General features: G+C 46.0%; 1 protein-coding gene across 3 annotated transcripts in view; it reads right to left on the reverse strand.

Annotated features, from left to right (window-relative positions):
* Positions 1-752: 752 nt before the first annotated feature.
* Positions 753-22,848, reverse strand: part of Plaat5 (phospholipase A and acyltransferase 5) — a 29,178-nt gene continuing 7,082 nt past the window's right edge. Inside the window, exons 4-8 of one of the 3 annotated variants that reach the window (XM_059261591.1) lie at positions 7,632-7,740; positions 5,598-5,654; positions 4,666-4,928; positions 3,416-3,617; positions 753-1,842 (exon numbers count right to left, since the gene is read on the reverse strand). In XM_059261591.1, the coding sequence (XP_059117574.1) occupies positions 3,525-3,617; positions 4,666-4,928; positions 5,598-5,654; positions 7,632-7,740 (522 nt within the window). In that variant the 3' untranslated portion in view covers positions 753-1,842; positions 3,416-3,524. The remainder of the gene's footprint in view (positions 1,843-3,415; positions 3,618-4,665; positions 4,929-5,597; positions 5,655-7,631; positions 7,741-22,848) is intronic. The other 2 variants (XM_059261607.1, XM_059261599.1) reach the window with 2 other exon arrangements.

A 22,848-nucleotide genomic window follows, 5' to 3' on the forward strand; every position in this document is an offset into this window, starting at 1 on the left:
TCTCCTGCAGTCTCTGACATGTACCCCTAGCTAGACCCATGGTGATAGGGTCTGAGACTAAGGAGAGGGCTCAGTAGGTAAGAGTGCTTGCCATGCCAGCATGAGAACCTGAGTTCAAATCCCCAGCATCCATGTAAAAAGTTGGGTGTGGCCTCATGCACCTGTAATCCCATCACTGGATGTCAGGAGTGGAGACAGGAGACTTGCTGAGGCTAGCTGGCTGCCAACCTAGCTCCAGGTTCAGCCAAAAAACTCTCAAGACAAAATGATAAAGTAGGACACTCAAAGTCCTCCTCTAGCCTCAGGACACACATGCATGCATGGCACACCTGACTGACACATTCTCTACTTCTGTTCTCCCAATTCAACTAGCAAAACCACATCTCCCCGTGGCTGTGACACCTTAGCAACATCGCTTCCTGAAGTTAGCCTATCATAAGGTAAAACATCCAGACAGCAGCATTTGTTGACTCATGTGTCACTGATCCTGCACCTCCCTAACCACGAGTGCGCATCCCATGTCTGTGATTTGTCATCACATGCCAAGGGACCAGCCCCACCACTGACCCACCTCACCCTCCAATGTTGAATCTCAGAAACATTCACATTCAGGTCACTTTCCCTTGGGCTCTCCCCCTGCCCTTGCCCTCCTACCATCAACAGGGGGCACATGTCCACTCAGAGTGGTGACATGACAGGTCTCCTCAAAGAAGAGATTTCAATTCCTAGTCTACAATGCTGAAACTGCAACATTTGTTTCTTTAAAAAAGCTTTAATAAAGTCTCACCTCCTCATCTTGAATGTGTGAGATGTGAATTCCAGAGCTCATGGCCTTACAGACAGCTTGAAAAAAGAAAGGACTGCTGTCCAGAAAGTGGTCTACGGCCCCATGTCTCTTCATCTCCCTAACTGATGCAGAATGTCAATGGTCTGGCACCTGGGTACCCTGAACCACTGCTTATAGTTTTTTTTAATGGATGAGGGAACATAATTGATAATATACTTTGCCTATGGGGTTCACACCAGAGAGCCAGAGCAGTGAGCAAGAGGTAGAGGAGTTCACTATCAGAGTCACTAAACACTTTATGGTGGGGGAGCTGTTGTTAATCAAATCCCTGTTTGCTTCTTAGACATCAACACAGTCCAAGAGTTCTGAATCATTAAGGAGTCCACTAAAACATAACAGTGTTAGTTTAAGGCTAGAGGCTGTGCTTGTAGAGGCCTGGGGCTTAGGTTCTGCCTCGAAGGAAGTCTCAACACAGACAATACCACGAGTTAAAAGACTGAAAGAAGATGGGGCCCAGATGATCTTCCAGGTGTCAGGGAGGCAAAGAAAGGGAATCATGGGTACTGGCTTCTTGCTAGTCACGATGCACAGAAATGAGGTCTTGCCAGACCGCAAGCGTCTAGGATGGCCGTGTACAGTGCACAGGCTGATGGGAAAGGGCAGAGGAAACTCCAACCAAGAAATGTGCCCAGGCTCCTGTATCCAAAAAGCTGAATGAGGGACCAAGTTTTGGATGCTGAAAAAGGGCTGGTGGACAAACACCGAAGTTCTTCATTGTGTCTGTTTCCCTCCAACAGGAGAAAGGCCCCTGAGCAAGCAGCCTAAAAGATCTCGGAAACATTTTGAGAGTTCCATCTTGCTAGTGCATGCTGTCCATGTCCTCCATATTTTCCAGGCATTTCCAGAGCCATGGGGGAAACCATCTCTAGCTTTTTTGGGTGACTTTGGCTCTCCACAGAGTAAAATCCACAGGAACAATTTCAGATCTTCCAATCAAAATCATTCCTTCATTCACACAGTGGAGATCAGTGGACTTAGATGTTTCGAATATTCATCTGAAATCAGTCAGAATGGAAATGTCAATTTTTCTGGCAATTATACGTTTTTTTTTTTTAATAGTCTCATTGGTTGTGCTATAAATCGAAGATTTTTAAACAGAAAGGAACCAAGTTGGCACGTGATGGTCAGGGTCAATTGTCAACCTGACAAAATCTAGAATTACCTAGGAGATGGATCTCTGAGCCATGGCTGGAAGGGATGCTCTTAATGGAGTTCACTGAGGTGGGAAGACCCACCCTGAATGAGGACAGCACCATTTTAACGGGCTAGCCCTGGACTGGAAAAGGGGAAGGGAACTTCGCAGTAGCCATGCACCCATTCACTGCTCTTCTATTCTGACTGCAGACACAACGTGCCCAGCTCCCTCAAGTGCCTACCACATAGCTTCCTCACCCTGGTGGACCATGACCTGGAACTGTGAACTAAGTAAGTCCACAGTTGCTTTCGCTGAGTTGCTTTTATCTGAGTAGTTTATCAAAGCAACAAGAACAGACTAGACTCCAAGACAGAAATCAGTACCAAGAAGTGGGTCACCGCTGTAAGAATCCTCACCATGTGGTCCTTCCATGTGGAAGCGGTTTGGAGATAGAATGTGGGAGTTTGGAATCTGGAGTTAGAAAAGCCCTCGGAAGCTGGAAGCAGAGCTTAATCAGCAATTCTGGTGGGATCATAGAAGAGGAGAATGCTAAGAAAAATGCCCGGCTCCTGGGGTTTCAGAGGGAAACAAGGACTTTATCAGGTACTGAGCTGGGGACCATTTGTGTGATGTTTGGAGCAAGAATCTGGCTTCATTCTGCCCATGTCCTGAGAACCTAAGTGAAGCTGAACTGAAAGATTATGTACTGGCTTGTTTGACAGAGGGCATATTAGGACAGGGGAGTGTCCGGGATGGTGCTGAGAAGGCAGCTGAGGTTGTTAAAGAGATAATATATAATATAAAATTAATTTTTTAATTTTTAAGCATGTGAATGTATGTGTGTCTGTGTGTGGGTATGTGATGGTACCTAGAGAGGCCAGAGGACAACAACAGAGTTAAAAGTTGTTGTGAGCCACCACCACGGGTGCTGGGAAGCAAACTGAGGTCCTCACAAAAGAGCAGCAAGTGCACTTAACCACGGGGCCACCCCTCCAGTCAGATGAAGGTACAGTTGGCCCTAAATAGTGAGCAACAGCTTTCCTTGGTGTCCTTTGGTGTCCTTTCCACCCTCCCTCCCCCAAACGACGCGCTGGGTCTGAAAGGGCAGGACTGAGAAAAACAGAAGAAGAGACATCTGAGAACCCTAGAAAGAGCTCCTGGGGAGAGGTCTTCATTTCTGGAAATGTTCTAAAGGAGATTCCAGAATGTTTCTGATGATTTCCCAGGGCCACAAAATAAATTTGGCCTAAGAAACAAACAAAGGAATAAGTTTAAACAAACACATGAAACGGCCCCAACAGTGCCTGGCATGTGGAAGATTCACAGCAGGTTATCAGTTCCTCCCATGCTGAAGGTGTGAGAGTCTACATCAGCTACAGTGGACAGATGTCAGAGGAGGTAACTAGACACATGCCAATCTTCCAGAAACTCACAGTCTTCTTAAGCAGGGCCACTGAGTGAGGAAGGCAAAGAGGAAGAAAGGGTGCAGCTTTGCCCTGCAGCTGTCGGTGGCTCTTCCTGCACTCGGAATCCACAGCATCTTCAAGCAGTTATAGATTTGGGTCTTATGCTGTCCACTACTGCTGAGATGACGGCGCCTGCAGCCTTTGCTCCCTCCACCAGGGCATGCTCCACCTGCAAAGCACAGTGGTTCATGGGACAGTGGGTACCAATCTCAGGCTGGCACCCTCCCCTGCTCCTATCCCTGTCATGCCCTTCAGGACCCAGCCATCCTGGAGTCTTTTCCTATAGGAGGGGACCACTTGTACTATCCTACACCTCCAAAAGTTCCCAGAGACCCAGCCAAGGAGGCATCTGAAGACAGGTACCCCAAGACAGGGCAGGCTCCCTTTCCCCCAGGCCGTGGAACCTCTGGCCTTTTTCTTTCCCAGGAGCCATTCAGCATAGGCTCTGCCTCCAGAGTGGTACATGATGCAAAGGATCTCTACACAAGATAGGCTGAAGCCACTGAGGCCCTCATTCAACAAAAAGGGACTCTGAAAGCCAGGGAGGGAAACTCACCTGGGCACAACTGCACATGAATCAGTATTCACACTTAGCTCAATCTCATGACTCCTGGGCCCACAGATCTTCAGAGGGCCTCTTATTGTGCCCTCCATTTTGGGGTCTTTACTGACATGCAAATGCTCATGGGATAGGAGATCCTTCATAGTGGAGCCCACCATGCTCCTAGCACAAAGCCTCACCAGAACAGAGCACAGGCAAATGGAAGATACAGAGTAGAGAGAAGGATGCCGGAAAACCAAATGGACAGAGGGAATGGAGGCATGCTCTGAGAGGTAAATAACAATAGGGAGATTTGAGCCCACCCTGTGCAGAGAAGATAAAAATCACAGGAGAGGCAGAAACAGAAAACGATGTCCCACCTTTAATCCTTCGGGGAGTTTCATTGTATCTCACATATCTGCAAGGAGGTAGCTGCATGTTCCCTCTGCTCATCAAGTCTTTTTAATAAGGGTCAACTATTAAACTGTTACAAATAGTTAGGCTTCGGGGCTCTTTCACATGTGTGCTATGTTGTATGTCAGCACTGGCCTGTCTGAGCTAGGTAGGTAATATGACAAGAGCTGGAAGATGGCATATCTATGCCCGGCATCAAAGATGACCCAACAAAGCCCAGCAAAGCACAGGGAGGAGCCACCAAGGGCGCTCAAGAACACACCTGTTGGCTCCTGGGCACACCGTATCTAAGGTCGTTGACAAAGTGCTCACAGTTCCCCTCAATCAGGCTATACTGCACTATCTTGTTGATCATGTTCTTCGTGCGCTGGATGATCTTGTCCACGGGGAGGGGCAGGTATGTCCCGTCCAGCTTGTTGTTGATCTTCCAGGAGCAGCCATGCAGTACGTCCTCCAGACGGCTGTACTTCACCACAGCGCGGTTGCTGAAGATAGAAGTGATGCTGCCCACCTCAAACTCCTCACCTGGGGAGCAACGGCAAAAGCTGGAAGGCCTCCGGGAGCAAGGGGGCAGGATACGCTGGATCTAAGACCTTTCGTAAGCCACCCCCTGTGAAGTTCTCAATCAAACCATCAGTTTGGAGCATATCGGAGAAGGAATTGGATTAAATGTACCATAGAGGACCAAATTTCCTGAGAGATATTTTTCTTGAAGATGAAGGCGGGGGATGCACACGTGGGTGGGAGGGTGAGCACAGGTACGCTGGTGTGCATGCATGTGTGGAGGCCAGAAGCAAGGCGAATTATCTTCCTTAATCACTCTCCATCTTATTTTTGGAGACCGGATCTCCCTCGATGAATCAAGAGCTCACCTGGTAGCTAGACAGGCTGGCCAATGGGCTCTGGGACTCACTTGTCTCTGCCATATACAGATTTCTACATGAGTGCTGGGGATCTGAACTCAGAATCACATGCTTGTGTGGGAAGCACATTACCAACTGAGGCAGCTCCCACCCAAGAAATCTTTTGTCCTGAGTTACATGGTCTGTTCACCTCTAGAAGAATCTCTTGTTAGCAACTCTGGAAATACCCGATTATACGGCCTGGACTAGACTGCATTGGCCTGACCCTGTCTTGGAAGCTGAGTCTTGTTTCCTAAGCAGATGCCAGTAATCTCCATCCACTGTGTGTCACCCCCAGGTAAGGCTCTGGAATGTGCGTGATAACAGTGGTTCCAAAACATGCTTCCTTCTGCAAGGGAACAGTGAAATCACGTGTTTGGATCTCTGGTGCCTACTCTACTCAGAGCTGGTATTCATTACCACCAAGGTGGGACTCTGCAGCTTCAGGAAAAAAAAGAAACATTTGAAAGCTGCTACATTCTCTCTCATTCAGTGTTTAGAAGACATGGAAACTCCAAGAGGGTCGGGAACCTGTCTGAGACCACATGGTAGATGTTAAATACCATCTACAAGAGATGATTTTCAATATTCTCATCAAAAAGAAATGTAGGGCTGGGGGTGGCTCAGTGGATAGAGCATTTGCCCCACAAGCATGAAGATAAAAGTTCATATCCTCAGAACTCATGGAAAAGCCAGGCAAGAATGGAGGTCATCTGCAACCCTAATCCTTGGGAGGGAGAAATGGAGATAGATCCCCAGGGCTAGCCATAATTGGTAAGCCGTAAGGTTCAGAGAGAGTGATCAAGAAAGACACCTGACATCAAGGTGTCTTTTGACATGATGACATTTCAGGCCTCCACATGTGAATGCAAGAAAACATGCATGTACACAGAGAGCATTATATGCACTTACACATGCAAAGAAAAAGAAACAGTATTAGAGGAGGTGGCTATGCTAACCACCTGTGTGTGAGTACTGCAAAGCACACTGTATCTCACAAGCATCTACTATTATTGTATCAATTAAGGACAGGACATTTTAAAAGATTGTTTCTCCACAGGAGCCATCTGGATGGTTGCACACAGTACATATGTCTCTTTCTAAGTTGTCCAAGAGCAAAAAAAAAGTCTCTTATTCTACTTATTCTATTCCTATGTGTTCCAAGAAAATCTACTGATTTCACAAAAGTTAATTTAACCCCACTAACAGCCCTACTCTGCCCCTGCAGTGGCCACAGAGGGAGGTGCATTATAGAACCACTGTCATCATGAACAGGTACAGAGATGACAGAATTCACTCTTAGAGAAGCCAGGGAGGGGATCACTGCTAACCATCTCTTTAGCTACACACATAGGGTGTTTCTGGACACAGGCTTTTTTACATCACGTTTTGGTGTTTTTACTTATCCTTTGAAGATTTCATACAATGTATTTTGATCATATTCTTTCTCCTCCCTCAGCTCCTCCCAGATCCTCCCCTCATCTCTTTGATTGGGCTCCTAGAAAGAAAATGGAGACAGGAAGCAGACGGGGCTGAGAAGAGAAGAAAGAGGGAAGGGACTCTGCTCCGCAGGAAGGTCCTGCCAAGGTGGGAGATGGAGCCAAGGAAAAGCCCGCAGGAATCAAAGCTGTGAATCAAAGACATTGGCAGTGCCTTTCTGTGACTTCATTCTGAGCCAGCAAGAGCTACACAGAACACAAAACTTCAAAAAACATCAAATTGCCCCTCTCCCATTCCCTTACCACGCCCCCAGGACCAGACTCCTGAGATGGCCACTATGAGCAAAGGTTCTAGACCACATTCAATTTTAAGTTGTGTTCACATTCCTCTGTAATCTCCCTCTACTTTCACTATCTGGTCTCTCATCAAATCTCCGTGTCACTTTAATAAGCCCCAAGTTCAGTCGAAACCATGAAATGAGGACCAGGTGAATATTTAGGGTAAGGCAGCCTAGAAGACACTGGATATCAGGAAGACAAAGCCTTGGGCAGGAAGGTGACAAAAAATGATATGGAAGTGGGAAACAGCAGTTAGGGGCAATAGGAAACAAGTGACATGTGAGCATCTACCCTCCGAGGTGTCTTTAGAAACATGATGAAGGATACTAAATGATTGACATTAGAATCAGAGGTTGGAGGGGATTTTAGGGACACTCTACACTCCTGTCATTCTTAATGCTGGACACTTGGTACTTACTAATAAACAAATAAATGTTCAGGAATGTTTAGTGCTAAAGGGCAGTGGCTGAGGACCACAGTGATTGACTATCCTTCTGTTTACTCTGCTAACTTCCATAGCAGTATCTCAATAGTGTGTCCATTCTTACTTGGGGGAGCCAGGTGAACCACACAATCATCTTCCACATAGATGGCCCAGTGCTCATAGCCAATTCGAAAAATCTCAATCAGGTCTCCAGGTCTGGGTCTTGGTTTGTCCTATAATGGGAAGAGAGAGAGAGAGAAAGAGACAGATAAACCGAACATGTCCAAGGAACTCCAGAGCCACAGCTCAGCCTGTTTGAAGGTCACCTCACTGTGGCCCATCACTTGACAGAAATCCACAGGATGTCCCCTTCTCTGACATAATGCCAGGGTTGTCTGTGTTGGTGATCAGTGACTCTCAGCTCTGAATGCACCAACATATTCCCTGTGGCACGTGCCTTAACTCCTAGTAGCACTTCTCCTTGGGAGTGAGCATATTAAGCTTTTAAATTAATGGGCGCTGTAGGAGCACTGTACGAGGAAGGAGCCTGGTGCAGTTTCAAGCATAGGCAAGCAGGATGTGAAGGGACCAAGCAGACACCATAATAGGCTGCCCAGTCTTCTCTCAGAGACCAGGCCTCAATTTCAATTTCCTGAGACTTGAGCAAGCAGTTTCTGGGAGGGCCATGAACAAAAGACATAGTCCTTGCAGTAGCTCCATTTCTGCACGTACTCTGACTGCTCAAGGTTCAGCCAGTTGTTTATTGTCTGGGACCCCTCCCCAACTTAGAGCTATGTGCATGAGTTAATGTGAATGTGTGAGGCCAGCCAGCCTCCATGGCAGCTCAAGGACAAAGCCTGGCCTGCCCAAAAATAACTCTAACCCCCAACCAGTAAATTCAAAGGTTACACACCCTCACCCAGTCACATGACACAAAGGCTTGTGCCACCCTGCTTGAGGTTTTTCCCTTTAAAAACCCATCATACTGGGAGCTCAGGGCCGTCCTCCTCCAGCCGCTGTGTGGAAGTGTTGGACACGGACCAAGCCCGGGCTTGCTTGTTATCAATAAACCCCTGTGTGTTTTGCATCAGATATGGGCTCTGTGGTGGTCTTGCTCGGGGGTCTTGTGATGCAGGCACAACAGATGCTGGTCACTACTGAGGTATGTAAAGCCCTGCCTTGGCCCAGAATCCTCAGCACTATCCACTTTGCAGTCCTGGCCTGGGGAAGACCTCTCTGGGGCATGCCTGACATCATGACCAGCGTCTAAAGGTTTGCCACCTTTACTGACGGCCTGACTCCCTCTGCAAGTCCCCTAGGTGGTTCACCTGAAGCCACACCAGTGGCATACCAGCTGAAACACCAGGGAACCTGTTATCAGATAACTTCAACCACATCTGTCCAACAAAGTCTGAACCTCTTCCAAGTGTGTCCTTCCCTGAGTACTTCCCTCAACCCTGGGAGGCCCCACATCCCTCACACTTTGCAGACAAGACTTTTATCACAGTTTCATAATACTTAAAACTCCTCCAGTTCAACCTACTGTGTGGTTCCTGCCTCCTGATTGGACCCAGAATGTTGATTCACTGTCTCTCAAAGAGGCCAAAGAGGAGAAAGAATGTTCACCCGACAAGATCTGTGTTTCTGTATGTATTTGTGTACACATGTGACTGTGTCTAGATGTCTATCTGTATGTGTCTATCTGTATGTGTGTGAGTAGGTGTGAGGGTGAATATGTGTGAGTTGTGAGTGTGTAAATATAGGGGGTGAAGTGGTATATGAGTATGTGTGTGAACTGTGAGTGTATGTATGAGTATGTGAAAGTATAGGCATGGGGGTCTGTTTCACAAATTCTAATTAGTCTTATTAATAAAAACCTGGAGTCAGATATAGGGGTAAATGATAAAACATCAGAAAAGCAGAGCAGCCAGCCACTAGTCCTTACCTCTACAAAATCCTCAACCTGAAAGAAGGCTGAGATCCTGTCTCCACGCGCTTTATATGCCTTTCTCCGCCCAGCCATATCACTTCCTGTCTCAACCTTCCCAGTGCTGGGATGAAAGGCGTGTGTGCCTCCCAATACTGGAAGCAAAGGCATGAGATCCCAAGTGCTGGGATTAGAGGTTTGTGCCACCGCTGCCTGGCTCTGTGTTTAATCTAGTGGCTGCCTTTACCCTCTGATCTTCAGGCAAAGTTTACTTGTTAAGAGCACACACAAAATACCACCACAGGGGCCAAGTGGAGTTGTGAATGTATGAGTGTGTATAAATGTATTTGTGTGAGTTTGTGTGTAAGAGAGTGTACGTAAATGTGTATGAGAAAGGGAGTATGTGTGTATAAGAGAGAGAAATATGTGTGATATTTTATTTGTGCTGAAATGTGGTAATATTTTATTTGTGCTTTAATAATTACAGTTTGCCTGGAGATCAGAGGAAATAGCAAGCCATTTTAAGTAAATAAAGAAGTCAGGCAGTGGTAGCACACGCCCTTAATCCTATCACTTAGCAGGCAGGATCTCTGTGTGTTCAAGGCCACACTAGGGAACAGAGCCAAGCGTGGTGACACACACCTTTAATTCCAGTACCAACCATAGAGTTCTGGAGGCATGTACAGACAGGAAGTAACAGAGCTGGCCAGGAAGAGGAAGTGATGTAGCTAGACAGAGAGCAAATCAGATGGCAGAACAGCAAGGCATATAAGCCTGGGTAGACAGGAAATTGCTCTCTTTTTGGAAGCTGCAGAGTTGGTAAGGTGAGGTTAGCTCATGGTTTGTCCTTTTCTTCTGGTCTTTCCCTCAGGCTTTAACCCAAATTTCTGGCTTCATGTATTTTATTTATTAAGACCGTTTAAAAATTCGTCTACATGTATGTGTTTCAGGAAGAGAATGAAAAGATCCATGAAGAGTAAGAACAACATTACAAATACGAGGAGCAGGCAGGAGGTGGTGGCTCATGCCTTTAATCCTAGCATTCAGAAGGCAGAAACAGGCAGGTCTCTGAGTTTGGGGCCAGCCTGGTCTACAGAGCTAGTTCCAGGACAGCCAAGGCTATACAGAGAAACCCTGTCTCAAATAAAAATATGAGGAGCATCCAGGTGATTAAAAATTATTTATTGGTAGTTGGTGAGGTGGCTCATCAGGTAAAGGCACTTATCCCCAAGCCATATGACCTGAGCTCGAGCTCCAGGACCCAGATGGTGAAAGGAAAGAACAAACTCCCCACAAGTTTGTCCTCTGATCTTCACATATGCACTGCAGCATACAGACACACATACATGCACATGCTCACATACACACATATACACATGGACATACACTAAATAAACTTAATTTAAAAATAATACAAGCTGGGCATGGTGATACATGTCTTGAATCCCAGCATTCAGGAAGCAAAGGCAAGTGGATCCCTATGAGTTCAAGGCCATCCTGGTCTATATAGTGCAGTGGTTCTCAACCTGTAGGTGGTGACCCATCGGGGATTGAATGACCCTTTCACAGGGGTTGCTTAAGACCATCTGCATATCAGATATTTACATTGTAATTCATAACCATGGCAAAATTAAAGTTATGAAATAACAAAAATTTTATGGTTGGGGTCACCACAACATGAGGAACTATATTAAGGGGTTGAAGCACTAGGAAACTTGAAAACTACTGACATAGTGAATTCCAGAATAGCCAGGGCTACATAGAGAGACTCTGTCTCAAAATGCCAGAAAATAATTAATAATAGAAATAATAAAAATATGTAATGGTCACTTGACTCACGACAACTACTGCTATGCTGGGCAATAGGGATGCAAGTCAGTCTGAAACAATCCATAGCAGTGGAGGCAGAGAAATATTAAGGATGTTCACTGGTGTGTCCGAGGGAATGCGCATATGAAGGCATAGTCCAATTGGGCAGATGAGTGAATATGAGTGTGTCTGTGTCTGTGTGTGTGTGTGTGTGTGCCTGCGTGTGTGTGTGTGTGTGTGTGTGTGTGTGTGTGTGTGTGTGTGTGCAAGAAACCTGCTGAAATTAAATACCTGTGGTTCTGTAAGAAAAAATTCAAATGTACTCACATAACACACATGTACTCCAATGTGTACCCAATAAGCTCCCCCAATAGTTGATTTCCTGCAATCATCAAAATTCCTTTCTTCTTCCTAGTCCAGTAAGGAGCTCTTTAACATGAGATTTCTTTTTTTTTTTTTTTTTATTTTGCAATACAATTCAGTTCTACATATCAGCCACGGATTCCCTTGTTCTCCCCCCTCCGGCCCCCCTCACCTTTCCCCCAGTCCACCCCCCATTCCCACCTCCTCCAGGGCAAAGCCCTCCCCACAGACTGAGATCAACCTGGTAGACTCAGTCCAGGCAGGTCCAGTCCCCTCCTCCCAGGTGGAGCCAAGGGACCCTGCATAGGCCCCAGGTTTCAAACAGCCGACTCATGCAATAGCACAGGACCCGGTCCCACTGCCTGGATGCCTCCCAAACATGAGATTTCTAATCCAAGCTCTTTTTCCTGGACAGTCTCCTTATCCCCTGGGAGTGGTACTGGGAGAGGCTTTGCTCACTGCTGCCCAGACTAGGAAGTCAGAGTCCAGAGAGGCGTGAGCTACCCCATGCTCCCATCCACCCTGCGCCACTACTCCTTATCACAAATAAACAAGTTTCTCAGCCATTTATTTACCAGAGCAAGAATTCAGGCAGACAGAATTCATCTGGAAAGATGGCTCAGCAGTTAGTGTTAGAATTCTGCCCTTTCCTCTCTCTCTCTCTCTCTCTCTCTCTCTCTCTCTCTCTCTGTGTGTGTGTGTGTGTGTGTGTGTGTGTGTGTGTGTGTGTGTGTGTGTGTTTTCTGTTCTGACTCTTCCCCACCATCTTTCCCTCTCACCGCACATGCTCCTTTCCCAGGCCTGGTTCCTCTTCTTCCCTTCCCCCCTTCCTCCTAATAAAGCTCTCTGCTACCGCCTCGTGGTCGTGGCTCGTGACCTTTCCACGAGGTAACCAGTGCCGCCACCAGCGCCACTTATCATTCATTTCATTTGTGCCACAACTCTGATGGGCTCTTCTGCTGCTCAACGCTGCTGAGCGTCGGAAACCTATACCGCCGTTTGTTGGACCTGTGACTGCCCGCTCCACTTTTTTCATTTGCCCAGCCACCGGACCAATCCACACACACCACATGTGCCACCAAGATTGGTGAGTCCCCCACCATTTCGGGCTCTCACCTTAACTCCTCCCACTCATTCTCAAGCTGCCCTGAGAGGCACAGATGGGTCTGAAAGCAGGCTAGGATGCTTGCAAATAAGTTTACCATCAGGACCCACATGGGGATCACAGTAATCAGGATGGCTCTTTAGCCAGAGATCAGTTTACACCCTGCCTCCTGGCGGGTCTTCCTAAAGCTGTCCTCAAGCCAGAAGACATCAAAAAAAAAAAAAAAATTAAAGACACAGAATAAAACCATCTCTTGTCTCCCAGATCTCCCTGACATAAGGGCCAAAACTTAAGCACCTAGAGAGCAAGGCTCCTGACCCCACAGGCAGAAGTTTCAGCTGTGGCATTTAAGGTGTACCAGGGGAGAGAAGGAAAAGCCCAAGAACAGAATTGCCAAGTGCTGGCACACACTGCCCAACTGGCTCCCAAAAGCCGCTGGATCCCTGTTTTAAGTGCAGGGGGGGAAAAGGCCATGTGGGCTAGTGCATGCCCTACCAGGCCATCAACTGAGCCTTGTTCAAAGTGCCACCTAGAGAGACAACTGGTCAGCTGACTGCACCCAGGCACCGAGGGGCTTGGGAGCATCAAACTAAGTCCTCCAGCAGACCTCTAGGCTTGGCTATGGCTTGCAGGGAACCCAGAACGCAGCATAGAAGTGATCCGTTTCTTTCCTCCTGGACACCGGAGCCACTTACTCAGTCCTGGGGTCCCACCTCTCCTCGTTTCCCTATTGTCGGGGTAGGGAGGACAGCCTTACCCACCTCACCAGACCTAATTGAACTTTCAGGGTTACTTGATGGGAAAAGATTTTCCAGCTAAGATAGGAGCTGTCATTTCATTGCTCCCTCCATGTGTCTCACTCCAGACCTATCAGAAGTGCTTCTCCTCCTCATGCACCACAAGCTTTTCTCTTCCTGGTTCCCTCTCCTAATTAACTGCTCAGCTAATTGTTACAGGACCACCACAGAGCTGGAGTCCAGGGATCATCAAGTAAATAAACTGTAACAGCTATTTATAACCCCAGACCCAAAAGTGTCTGGGCTCTGCAAAAACAGACTTTAATATAACCATCTATTACTGTTAAATGCTCTCAACAATTGATCACCTGTGTCTCCTGGATGCTAAACTAGTAAAGGAAACAGGTGCCTTAAAATAATCTGTCTCTGATAAAGCTTATCTCAGGTTAAAAAATTAAAAACATGTTCCAATCTCTCTGTCTCTCTTATTAACACTAACCAGTACAAGCAGAGTACCAAACACTACAATGGTCATCAGCCCAAGACTTTAATTTTCTCATGGCTGCTTCTTAATATGTTCAAAATTTGTGTAAGCTCCAGAAACCATCTGGAAAGGTCAGATCTGCTTCAGATAAGGGCAACCCAAATTCCTAGTCCCGGGACTCCCCTTCCCTCACCCTGGGACCTCCCTGAAGGTAAATTTTTTTCTCTAAGCTTTTCTCTGTCTCACCAGAATCCTGTCAGACACAAAAGCAGCCAGAGTGCCAAGCCAAGAAAGATGAACCGCTCTGAGGCAGCAGACGACAGCCCACCATCCCAGGACGCCTGTCTACCTCAGAAACCCCCTTCCCTCCCCCGCCCCCCAAGAGCCAATCGACGCCCACCAAGTCAGCTGGAAGCAGTTTTTCCGGAAGAAACAATGCCCCTATTCCTGTTCACTCACTTTTTTTATAGTAAGCAAAAAGTCTGGAATGTTAGAATTCTGCCCTTACCCCACCCCACCACCTCTCTCTCCCTGTTCTGCTCTGTCTCTGTCTCTCTGTCTCTCTGTTCTGCTCTGCCTCTTCCCCACCATCTTTCCCTCTCACCGCACATGCTCCTTTCCCAGGCCTGGTTCTTCTTCTTCCCCACCCCCACTCTCTTCCTCCTAATAAAGCTCTCTGCTACCAAGTAGCGTGGCCATGGCTCGTGGCTTTCCACGAGGTAACCAGTGCCGCCACCAATGCCTCTTATCATTCATTTCAGTTAGGAGTGCTTACTGCTCTTGCAGAGGACCTAGATTTGGTTCCCAGCACCCACATCAGATTACTCACAACTGCAGCCCCCATTCCAGGGTATCTGACACTTCTTCAGACATGTAGTCTCATCTGTCCCTTTGCCCAGTCCATTTTCTGCCCCTCAGGCTAGGTCTCTTCCTTCCACTAAGTCAGTCCCAACTTCCACGTTCCTTTATGTGTATTTCATTGTCCTCATCTCCCCTTAAGATCACACACACACACACACACACACACACACACACACACACACACTTACTTTTAATCTAGGTTTCACACATGAGAGGAAACATGGTATGGTATTCATCTAAGTCTGGCTTATTTCACTTCACATAATGATTTTCAGTTACATCCATTTTCCCTTTTCTGGATTCTGATTCTCCTCAACTATGGCTATAGGTTATTATTGATTGTTTAGTGGCCCACAGAGACCATTACTGTATCTACTTAAGATTTCTTCTCCCCAATCTCATGTTTCTATTAAGCCTGGCTTCTGGCATCAGCATCATTCAATGGCCCCACCCATGACTGAGGATTAGCCACACCTTAAGTTGGTAAAGCTTTGTCTTTTATGGATGATTTTCTGCGTGACTTGGAGAATTCACTCAAAGTTCCAGAAGTGCTTAAGTCTGTGTCAACTTCCACTCTCTGTACTCACAAGCCCTAGTGTTCACTCAGTAGTAACAGACTCACCAGGGTCCCTGGGTCCCTCCCGAACGTATGTGCCAGCCTTACACACACCTTCCAGTGAAGCTGAGATGTGTGGCCTTCTCATGGTCCTCTTCAGCTACTTCTCACAGAACATTTCTGGCTGGTCAGTTGGGCTACTGCTTATCCCAGTCAGCATTGTAACCTTGGCCCATGCTTCCATGCCACTGAAATAGCAACTGCCTTCAGCAACATCACTGGGAATGGAATCATCCACATTGTGCTCCAAATAAATTCACTCCCTCTGCCATGGTCAACAGACCCTCTAGTGAGCCCCAGCCAGCCAGGGCACTCTGAAACACAACAGACTTCAACCATCCTTTCAGAGAGTCTGAGATCCAGAATCCATCTTGAATTTCAGTATTTCTCAGTGTGAGAGGTGGAGAGATGGCTTAGCAGATAAGAGCACTTACTGCTCTTTCAAAGGTCCCAGGTTCAGTTCCCAGCATCCACATGGTGGCCCACAACTGTCTATAACTCCAGTACCCTCTTCTGCCATCCCTGGGCACGAGGCACTTTTCCGAGGGCACCAGGCACACACATAATGCATAGACATACATGAAGACAAACAATCATATACATAAAAAATAAAAATAAATCTTTAAAAAAAGACTTCCTTCACAGGGCTAGAGAGATGGCTCAGTGGTTAAGAACATTTGTTCTTACAGAGGACCCAGGTTCAATTCCCAGCACCCACACAGATACTCACAACCATCCATAACTCTAGTTTCAGGGGATCCAGTGCCCTCTTCTGACCTCCTCGAGTACCAGGTAGACAAGCAGGCAAAACAACCATACACATAAAATAAAATCAATGAAACTTTTTTAAAATTAAAAAGAAATACCCCGCAGTGTGTTGCACACTTTCAGTCAGATTTTCAGACCCCATGCTCTTTGGGCGGTTCCTCCCAGTTTTATGTTGGCTTTTCCGGAAGAGGATGTGCTCAGAACTGTGCATCTGTCCCACAAACCCTGCTCACTGGAGGAATTTTTTTTGCAAGACACAAGACACACAGTCTACACCACAATACTTCACTGAAGAACCTGGAGCTGAGGGATACAAAGAGTTTCCAAGTTACCTAACAAGTCCCAGACAGAGCTAGTCAGTTCCTAACAGGGCCTAAAGGGGAAATGCCATGACAAGTGATTGGCCACTAGAGGGCGGCCCAAACCAGGCTTCATATCCAGAAAGTAGACTCCTATTGCAAAATTAAAACGGATTTCAATGTCTCCCTCAAATCCCTCCCCTCCGAGCTCAGGGATCCTCGTGAAAGAGTAGGAGGGAAGCATGTAAGAGCCAGAGGGTATGGAGGACACCAGAAAAACAAGGTTCTCTAAATCAGCTGAACAAAGGTCTTATGAACTCACAGAGACTGAAGCAGCATGCACAGGGCTGACACAGGCCTGCACTTGGTCCTCTGCGCAGGCGTGCGTGCGGGCATGCGTGCGTGCGTGCGTGCATATTTTTATTAATTAAATTTGTTTTCATCTATTTTACATACTAACCACAGTTTCTCCTCCCTCCTCTCCTCCTGTTTTTCCACCCTCACCCTGTTACCCCGCCCATCCACTTCTCCCTTTCCATTCAGAAAGGGGCAGGCCTCCCATGGGCGTCAACGAAGCATACCACATCAAGTTGAGGCAGGACCAAGCTCTTCCTCTGCATCAAGGCTGGGCGAGGCAACCCAGCATGGGGAACAGGTTCTTCCTCTATGTAAATATTATAACTTTCAGTTTAGTATTTTCATGTGACTTCTGAGTGTGTGAAAGAATGGATCTCTGCTTCGTTGCCTTCTCTAGATTTTTTTCCTTCTGTTGGTCTGCCTTGTCCAACTTTTGATGTGGTGGGTTGGGTGTGGGGAGTGGTTTTTTTTTTTTTTTTTTTTTTTTGGTTTTTCGAGACAGGGTTTCTCTGTGTAGCTTTGTGCCTTTCCTGGAACTCACTTGGTAGTCCAGGCTGGCCTCGAACTCACAGAGATCCGCCTGGCTCTGCCTCCCGAGTACTGGGATTAAAGGAGTGCGCCACCACCGCCCGGCGGGGGGGAGTGTTTTATCTTACTCTATTTTATTTTGTTATGTTTTGATATTATCTCTTAGAAACCTGTTCTTTTCTAAGGAGAGACCAAAAGGGAGTGGATCCAGATGGGAGGGAAGGTGGGAAGGACAGGGAGGAGTAGAGGGAAGGGAAACTGTAATCAGGATAAAGTATATGAGAAAAGAATCTATTTTGGATAAAAGGGGGAAATTTTTAAAAGAAAAGATCCCATAAAAAATGAATTTCAAGATCCATGACCTCTCCTTAAGTCCAATTACAGAGTTGCTGGTTACCTCCAAAGTACGCATGTCACCATTACACCCTTAGGATTATCATGCCGTGCACATTACTGTGGCTCATGGGCACCATAGCTGGGCAGGACTATGCATGGCATGATTGCTTCCTTCATTCAAAAGCTTATATGGTGCCTTCTGGTACCATGAAAGGCAATCCTTTTCAGGGAGGAGGCTTTCAAGTCAGATCTTGAATGCAAACCTACAACTGCCACTTTGCTAAACCAGTATAATCACTAACCACATCCTAAATACAATTATACCCACAGATAAGCGTTCTCATCCCTCATCAAGGAAATTTATCTTTCAACAGAAGGAGACCACGATAGAAAACCACAAATGATGAAAATGTAGAGTTGTAGAGCCTAGTCCCAAAAGACACAACTACAACACAGGTCCTGAAGCTAATGCTCACAATCATAAAGTCTCACCAACACGGCTGCTTAAACATGACCTGAAAAGGAGGGCATCAATAGACAAACTAATGTGGAAGGGAAAAAAGCCTGGAGACCTCAACCCAAGGAACTACAGACAACTAAGGAATGCTGAGATAGGGAGAAATCATCTTCCCCAGGGGAGAGCACCTGGAGAATTCGTTTTCCAATCCCAAATGGTCAGCCCTGAAAACATATACATACAAGTAACATTATACAGACTAAGCAGGTTGTATTTATATATTTATGAATGAATATATATACATCTATATAACAACAATTAAAGAAAAAGAGCTATGAGTTTGAAAGAGAGCAGGAGGGGGTACATGGTAGGGCTTAAAGGAGAAAGAGAAGAGGGAATGATGTAATTATATTATAATCTCAAAAATAAAAAATATAATAAACACACACACAAAAAAGTGGATTTTATTTTTCTTGGCTCTAGGACCAAAAAGAGAGACATATGGATATAACCCCTTCCTAAAGCCCCGGAGGGAGTAGTATATGAAGAGAATGAGAGCTAAGGGCTGTGAGAATAGCATATAAGAGATGGTCCAGAAGAAGATGGGGAGGCCCAGAGAGCTGCAAAGAGCAAGTGAAAAGGCAAGAACAATATTCTTTTAAAGAATATTGAAAAGGGACAAGTGACAAATTAGCAAGATTCTCTTTGTGACTCAATATTAACAAGACCATTTTCACACAAATGCCTTTGTCTTAATAAATGACAAAAGGATTAGACAACAGTATTTCTTTTAATTTATGTGTATGTTTGTGTGCCTACTTAACTGCATGTACACCATGTGTGTGCAGTGCCTGCAGAGGCCAGAAGAGGGACTTGGGTCTCCTGGAACCAGAATGTTACAGGCAGTTATGAGCCACCTAATATGGGTTCTGGAAAATGAACCTGGGTCCTCTACAAGAGCAAGTGCTCTTAACCACTGAGCCATCTTTCCAGCCCAGACAATAGTATTTTTAAATGTCAGTTAAAATTTTCTAATATTTTTATATTCATCTTTAAAAAGTCAACACAAGTTCAAAACTTTCATATACTGATGCAGGTAAAAAGTTGAATTGCTTCTAATCCTATACAGGTTATTAATTCATTTTTTCCTTTGCACATAAATAAGAAGAGAATATTGGTGAAATTATTAAGGCCACTCCACATAGTTAAAAGGGAGGTTTATTTAGTGGAATAACTCACAAGTGAAGGGATAGGTAACAGGGTCTGGGAAAGGTGTGGCGCAGTCCGGTGGTGTTCTCTGGAGAACTCTGCTCGATCTACTTCCAGCGTCCAGGGTCCAGGAACCAAGAGAGCCAGCATATCCGGATCTCGGGTCTTCAGGGTCCTCTCTCGGCCCCGCCTTGTAGGCGTGACAGTTACCGAAGCCTCAGTGGGGGTTGGAACTTCCAGATCAAAGCTGGAATGGCTACCCACTACAGAACTTTTTGGATGTAATGTACTTGAGTGGACATATATATATATATATTAAGCTAAGGCCATATCTCTCTCTTTCTCTCTCTCTCTCTCTCTCTCTCTCTCTCTCTATATATATATATATATATATATATATATATATATATATATATATATATATATAAAACTAAGACTTTGGGCCTACTTTCATTGATAATGCAACCTAAAGGCCATTAATAATCTAAGTCTTGACACTAGACAGGAGAGGAGGAAAAAGAAGGGAAGGAAGAGGTGGGAGATTGGGGGGAGGAGGGGGAGAGAAGATAGTGGCGGAGGGAGAGGGGAAGAGGGAGCAATAAAAGGAAGGAGAAAGGAGGGAAGAGGCCACCATGTCACCAGTGAATGAAAAATGAGCGCATATATAAAGATGGGAGGTCAACATAATCAACCTCTGCTGTCTCTGGCACCGATCAGGGTGGGAAGGCTGATGACAGTGGTATGGGGCAGGTTTTTCTGAGTCTGTCCACAGCACCTCCCCAGAGAAGCTACTGCGTCATCTCTGAACGACCCACTGACTCTGTCACTGTACCCAAGCACAGACATGAGGACCTGAGAGTCCTGCTCCATGACACTCCCCTGTATCTAGACTATTGAGCCAGTGGATGCCATAGATGCTCTCTCTAGGAACCCACTTCCCTACCAACAAAAACACCACGACTTCCCAGGCAACCTGGCTGTTTCCTTCCCACTGGGGACACACCACCATTGCAGTGAGCAGTAAGATCCTGGTTGACCTTTCCTAGAACAGATGCCCAGATGACAGCAGCACAGTGCACACCGGCCAAGTCTACACCAGAAAACGAGCTAATGAAATCCCACTTCAAGCACCAAGGATGTTGAACAAGCCTTGTGGTCCAGGAAACAGGGAGTCAGGAAGGAGAAGAGAAAACCTGAAAATGTTAAGGCACTGTCTTATAGAGCTGGAGAAATGGCTTAGTGGTTCAACGTATTCCTTATCCTTCCAGAGGACCCAGGTTCGGTTCCTAGCATTTCATGGCAGCCTACCACTACCTACAGCTCTTCTGGCCTCCACAGGCACCGCATTGCGTGGTGCACATGTATGCATGCAGGTAACACCCTCGTGCTCATTAAACAAATAAGTTTTCTTGAGTTTGGGGGAGATGTTTCCATTTGTAACTTTGTCACTGGACAGTCCTAGTAAAGTAGAAAACTAAATGGCATTCACACAGACTTGAGAGTCATCTGGAGTTATTCACACTAAATGTAAGGTCCCATCATTTCCTCTCCTTAACTCTCTCATTCCGCAGCTTTTTGTGAACAGCAGAAACCTATATGTTCCCTCCCAGTGGCCTCCAACCCCAACCAACACTCCAGTGTTCAATTTCTTGGTACCTTACGCTGACTCTTTCTCTGATTCCACCCCACTCAGGAATACATTGTAATTCAACCCCCTTCAGCCATCTGCTGTTTCCTTTGCATAGGATGCCACCCAGATCTGGTCCTTCTCCCAGGCACCCAAAGAGAAAAACCAGTCTTTTGTAAGGTGCTCAGATTCTAAAAGCATCATAAATCAAGTAGACATAGAGCAGGGAAGTAGGTGGAAAGTTTGTTCCTGCCTGGGGGGGCAGGCGCCGGGTGGCAAGAACAAGGCCACAGAGCAGGTGTGTCACTTAAAGATTCTACAAGGCCAAATGAGGAAACTTCATGGAGTGCTAAAATGTTGTAAATCAGAGCCAACTTATCTTGGGATATTTTCAGTCCCTTCGAAAGCTATCCACTGCCCACCCCTGTGTCTGACCTAACATCCTTTTATCAAAATCTCACAACGAACTCTTAACAGAACACTGGCTTTTCCCGGTCCGAACGCTGAGACCGTCACCTAAAGCCTACAGCAGAGTGCTCCCAGCTCTGCTCTAACTGCTTGCCCGTGGGCCCTGCCGCCAGCTGGTAAGTTTATTCTTTTCTTCATTTGGCAACTAATAAAATCTCATGTAAGCACTTCCATAGTAGAACACAGTATTTAGAGAACCTGACTCTGTGTTTCCATACCAGGATCTCACATACCTGACTCCCAAAAGAAACTCTTACTCCCTCTGGGGCAAAACTTATGCATTGTATTGATGGGAATGATGGGAACATACTCCACACTCTACCCCGTACCAAGGTGACATCTCAGTAATTAAACCTGGAGCCTGAAGTATTGACAGGTGCTGTGGATATCGCTCTGTATAAATAAACACTGATTGGCCAATAGCCAGACAGGAAGTATAGGCGGAACTAACAGAGAGGAGAATTGAGGAAACAGGAAGGGAAGGGAAAGATTGCCTGGAACCACCGCCAGGACAAGAAAGATGTAAGGTACGAGCCATGTGGCAAAGTATAGATTAATAGAAATGGGCTAAATATAAGAGTAAGAGCTAGACAATGATAGGCCTGAGCTAATGGCCAAGCAGTTTAAATAATGTAAGAGTCTGTGTGTTTATTTTATAAGTGGGCTCCGGGGCTGGCGGGACTTGGCAGGAGCTGGAGAGAAATTCTCCACACAAAAGGATTTGCATATGAAAAGTTCCCTGTTGTCTTCACTTTACCTTCTATAATTTCAATTACCTACAGTCATCCATCCACTGTGCTCCAAAAATATTAAATGGGAAAAAAATGCTAGAAATGAACAATTCCTAAATCTTGTATTTCTTGCCATTCCGAGGAATATGATTAAATCTTGTACCTTCTTGTTCTACCCCACCTGGGACACAAGTCATCCTTGCTCACATATCCATGGTGTATATGTTGCCCTCCTGTTAGTAACCTGGTAGGGAAAAAAAACATAAACAGGAACTTCTGTATAGCGGCTGGCAGTGACAGAGTCCCTGAAACAAGACAGTGCACCTGTGTATACATGCAAACATGTATACCACACACATATACACAAAAAGAGCTCAGAGCTGCCCAGCTCCTGTGATGAGTCCTCCATGGCTCTTATCAATAGCGGTCATGAAAACTTTTGCAATCCCATTGACAGATCGATACAGTACACAGTAACCATCGAGCTCTTCTGGGTCACATGGTCAGTCAAGAGAGATCTCTCACAAGATGCAGATTGAGATCTCAAAGGCAAGAAGAAGAAAGTTATGGGACAATCTGGAAGATCACTTCAGCGGGTGAGTGAAAGTGAAGGCCTTTCTCGTACAGGAGATGGAAGGTAAGAAACTAAAGACAGGGTG

The sequence above is a fragment of the Peromyscus eremicus genome, chromosome 1 (genome assembly GCF_949786415.1).
Source record: "Peromyscus eremicus chromosome 1, PerEre_H2_v1, whole genome shotgun sequence".
NCBI classification, from domain to species: Eukaryota; Metazoa; Chordata; class Mammalia; order Rodentia; family Cricetidae; genus Peromyscus; species Peromyscus eremicus.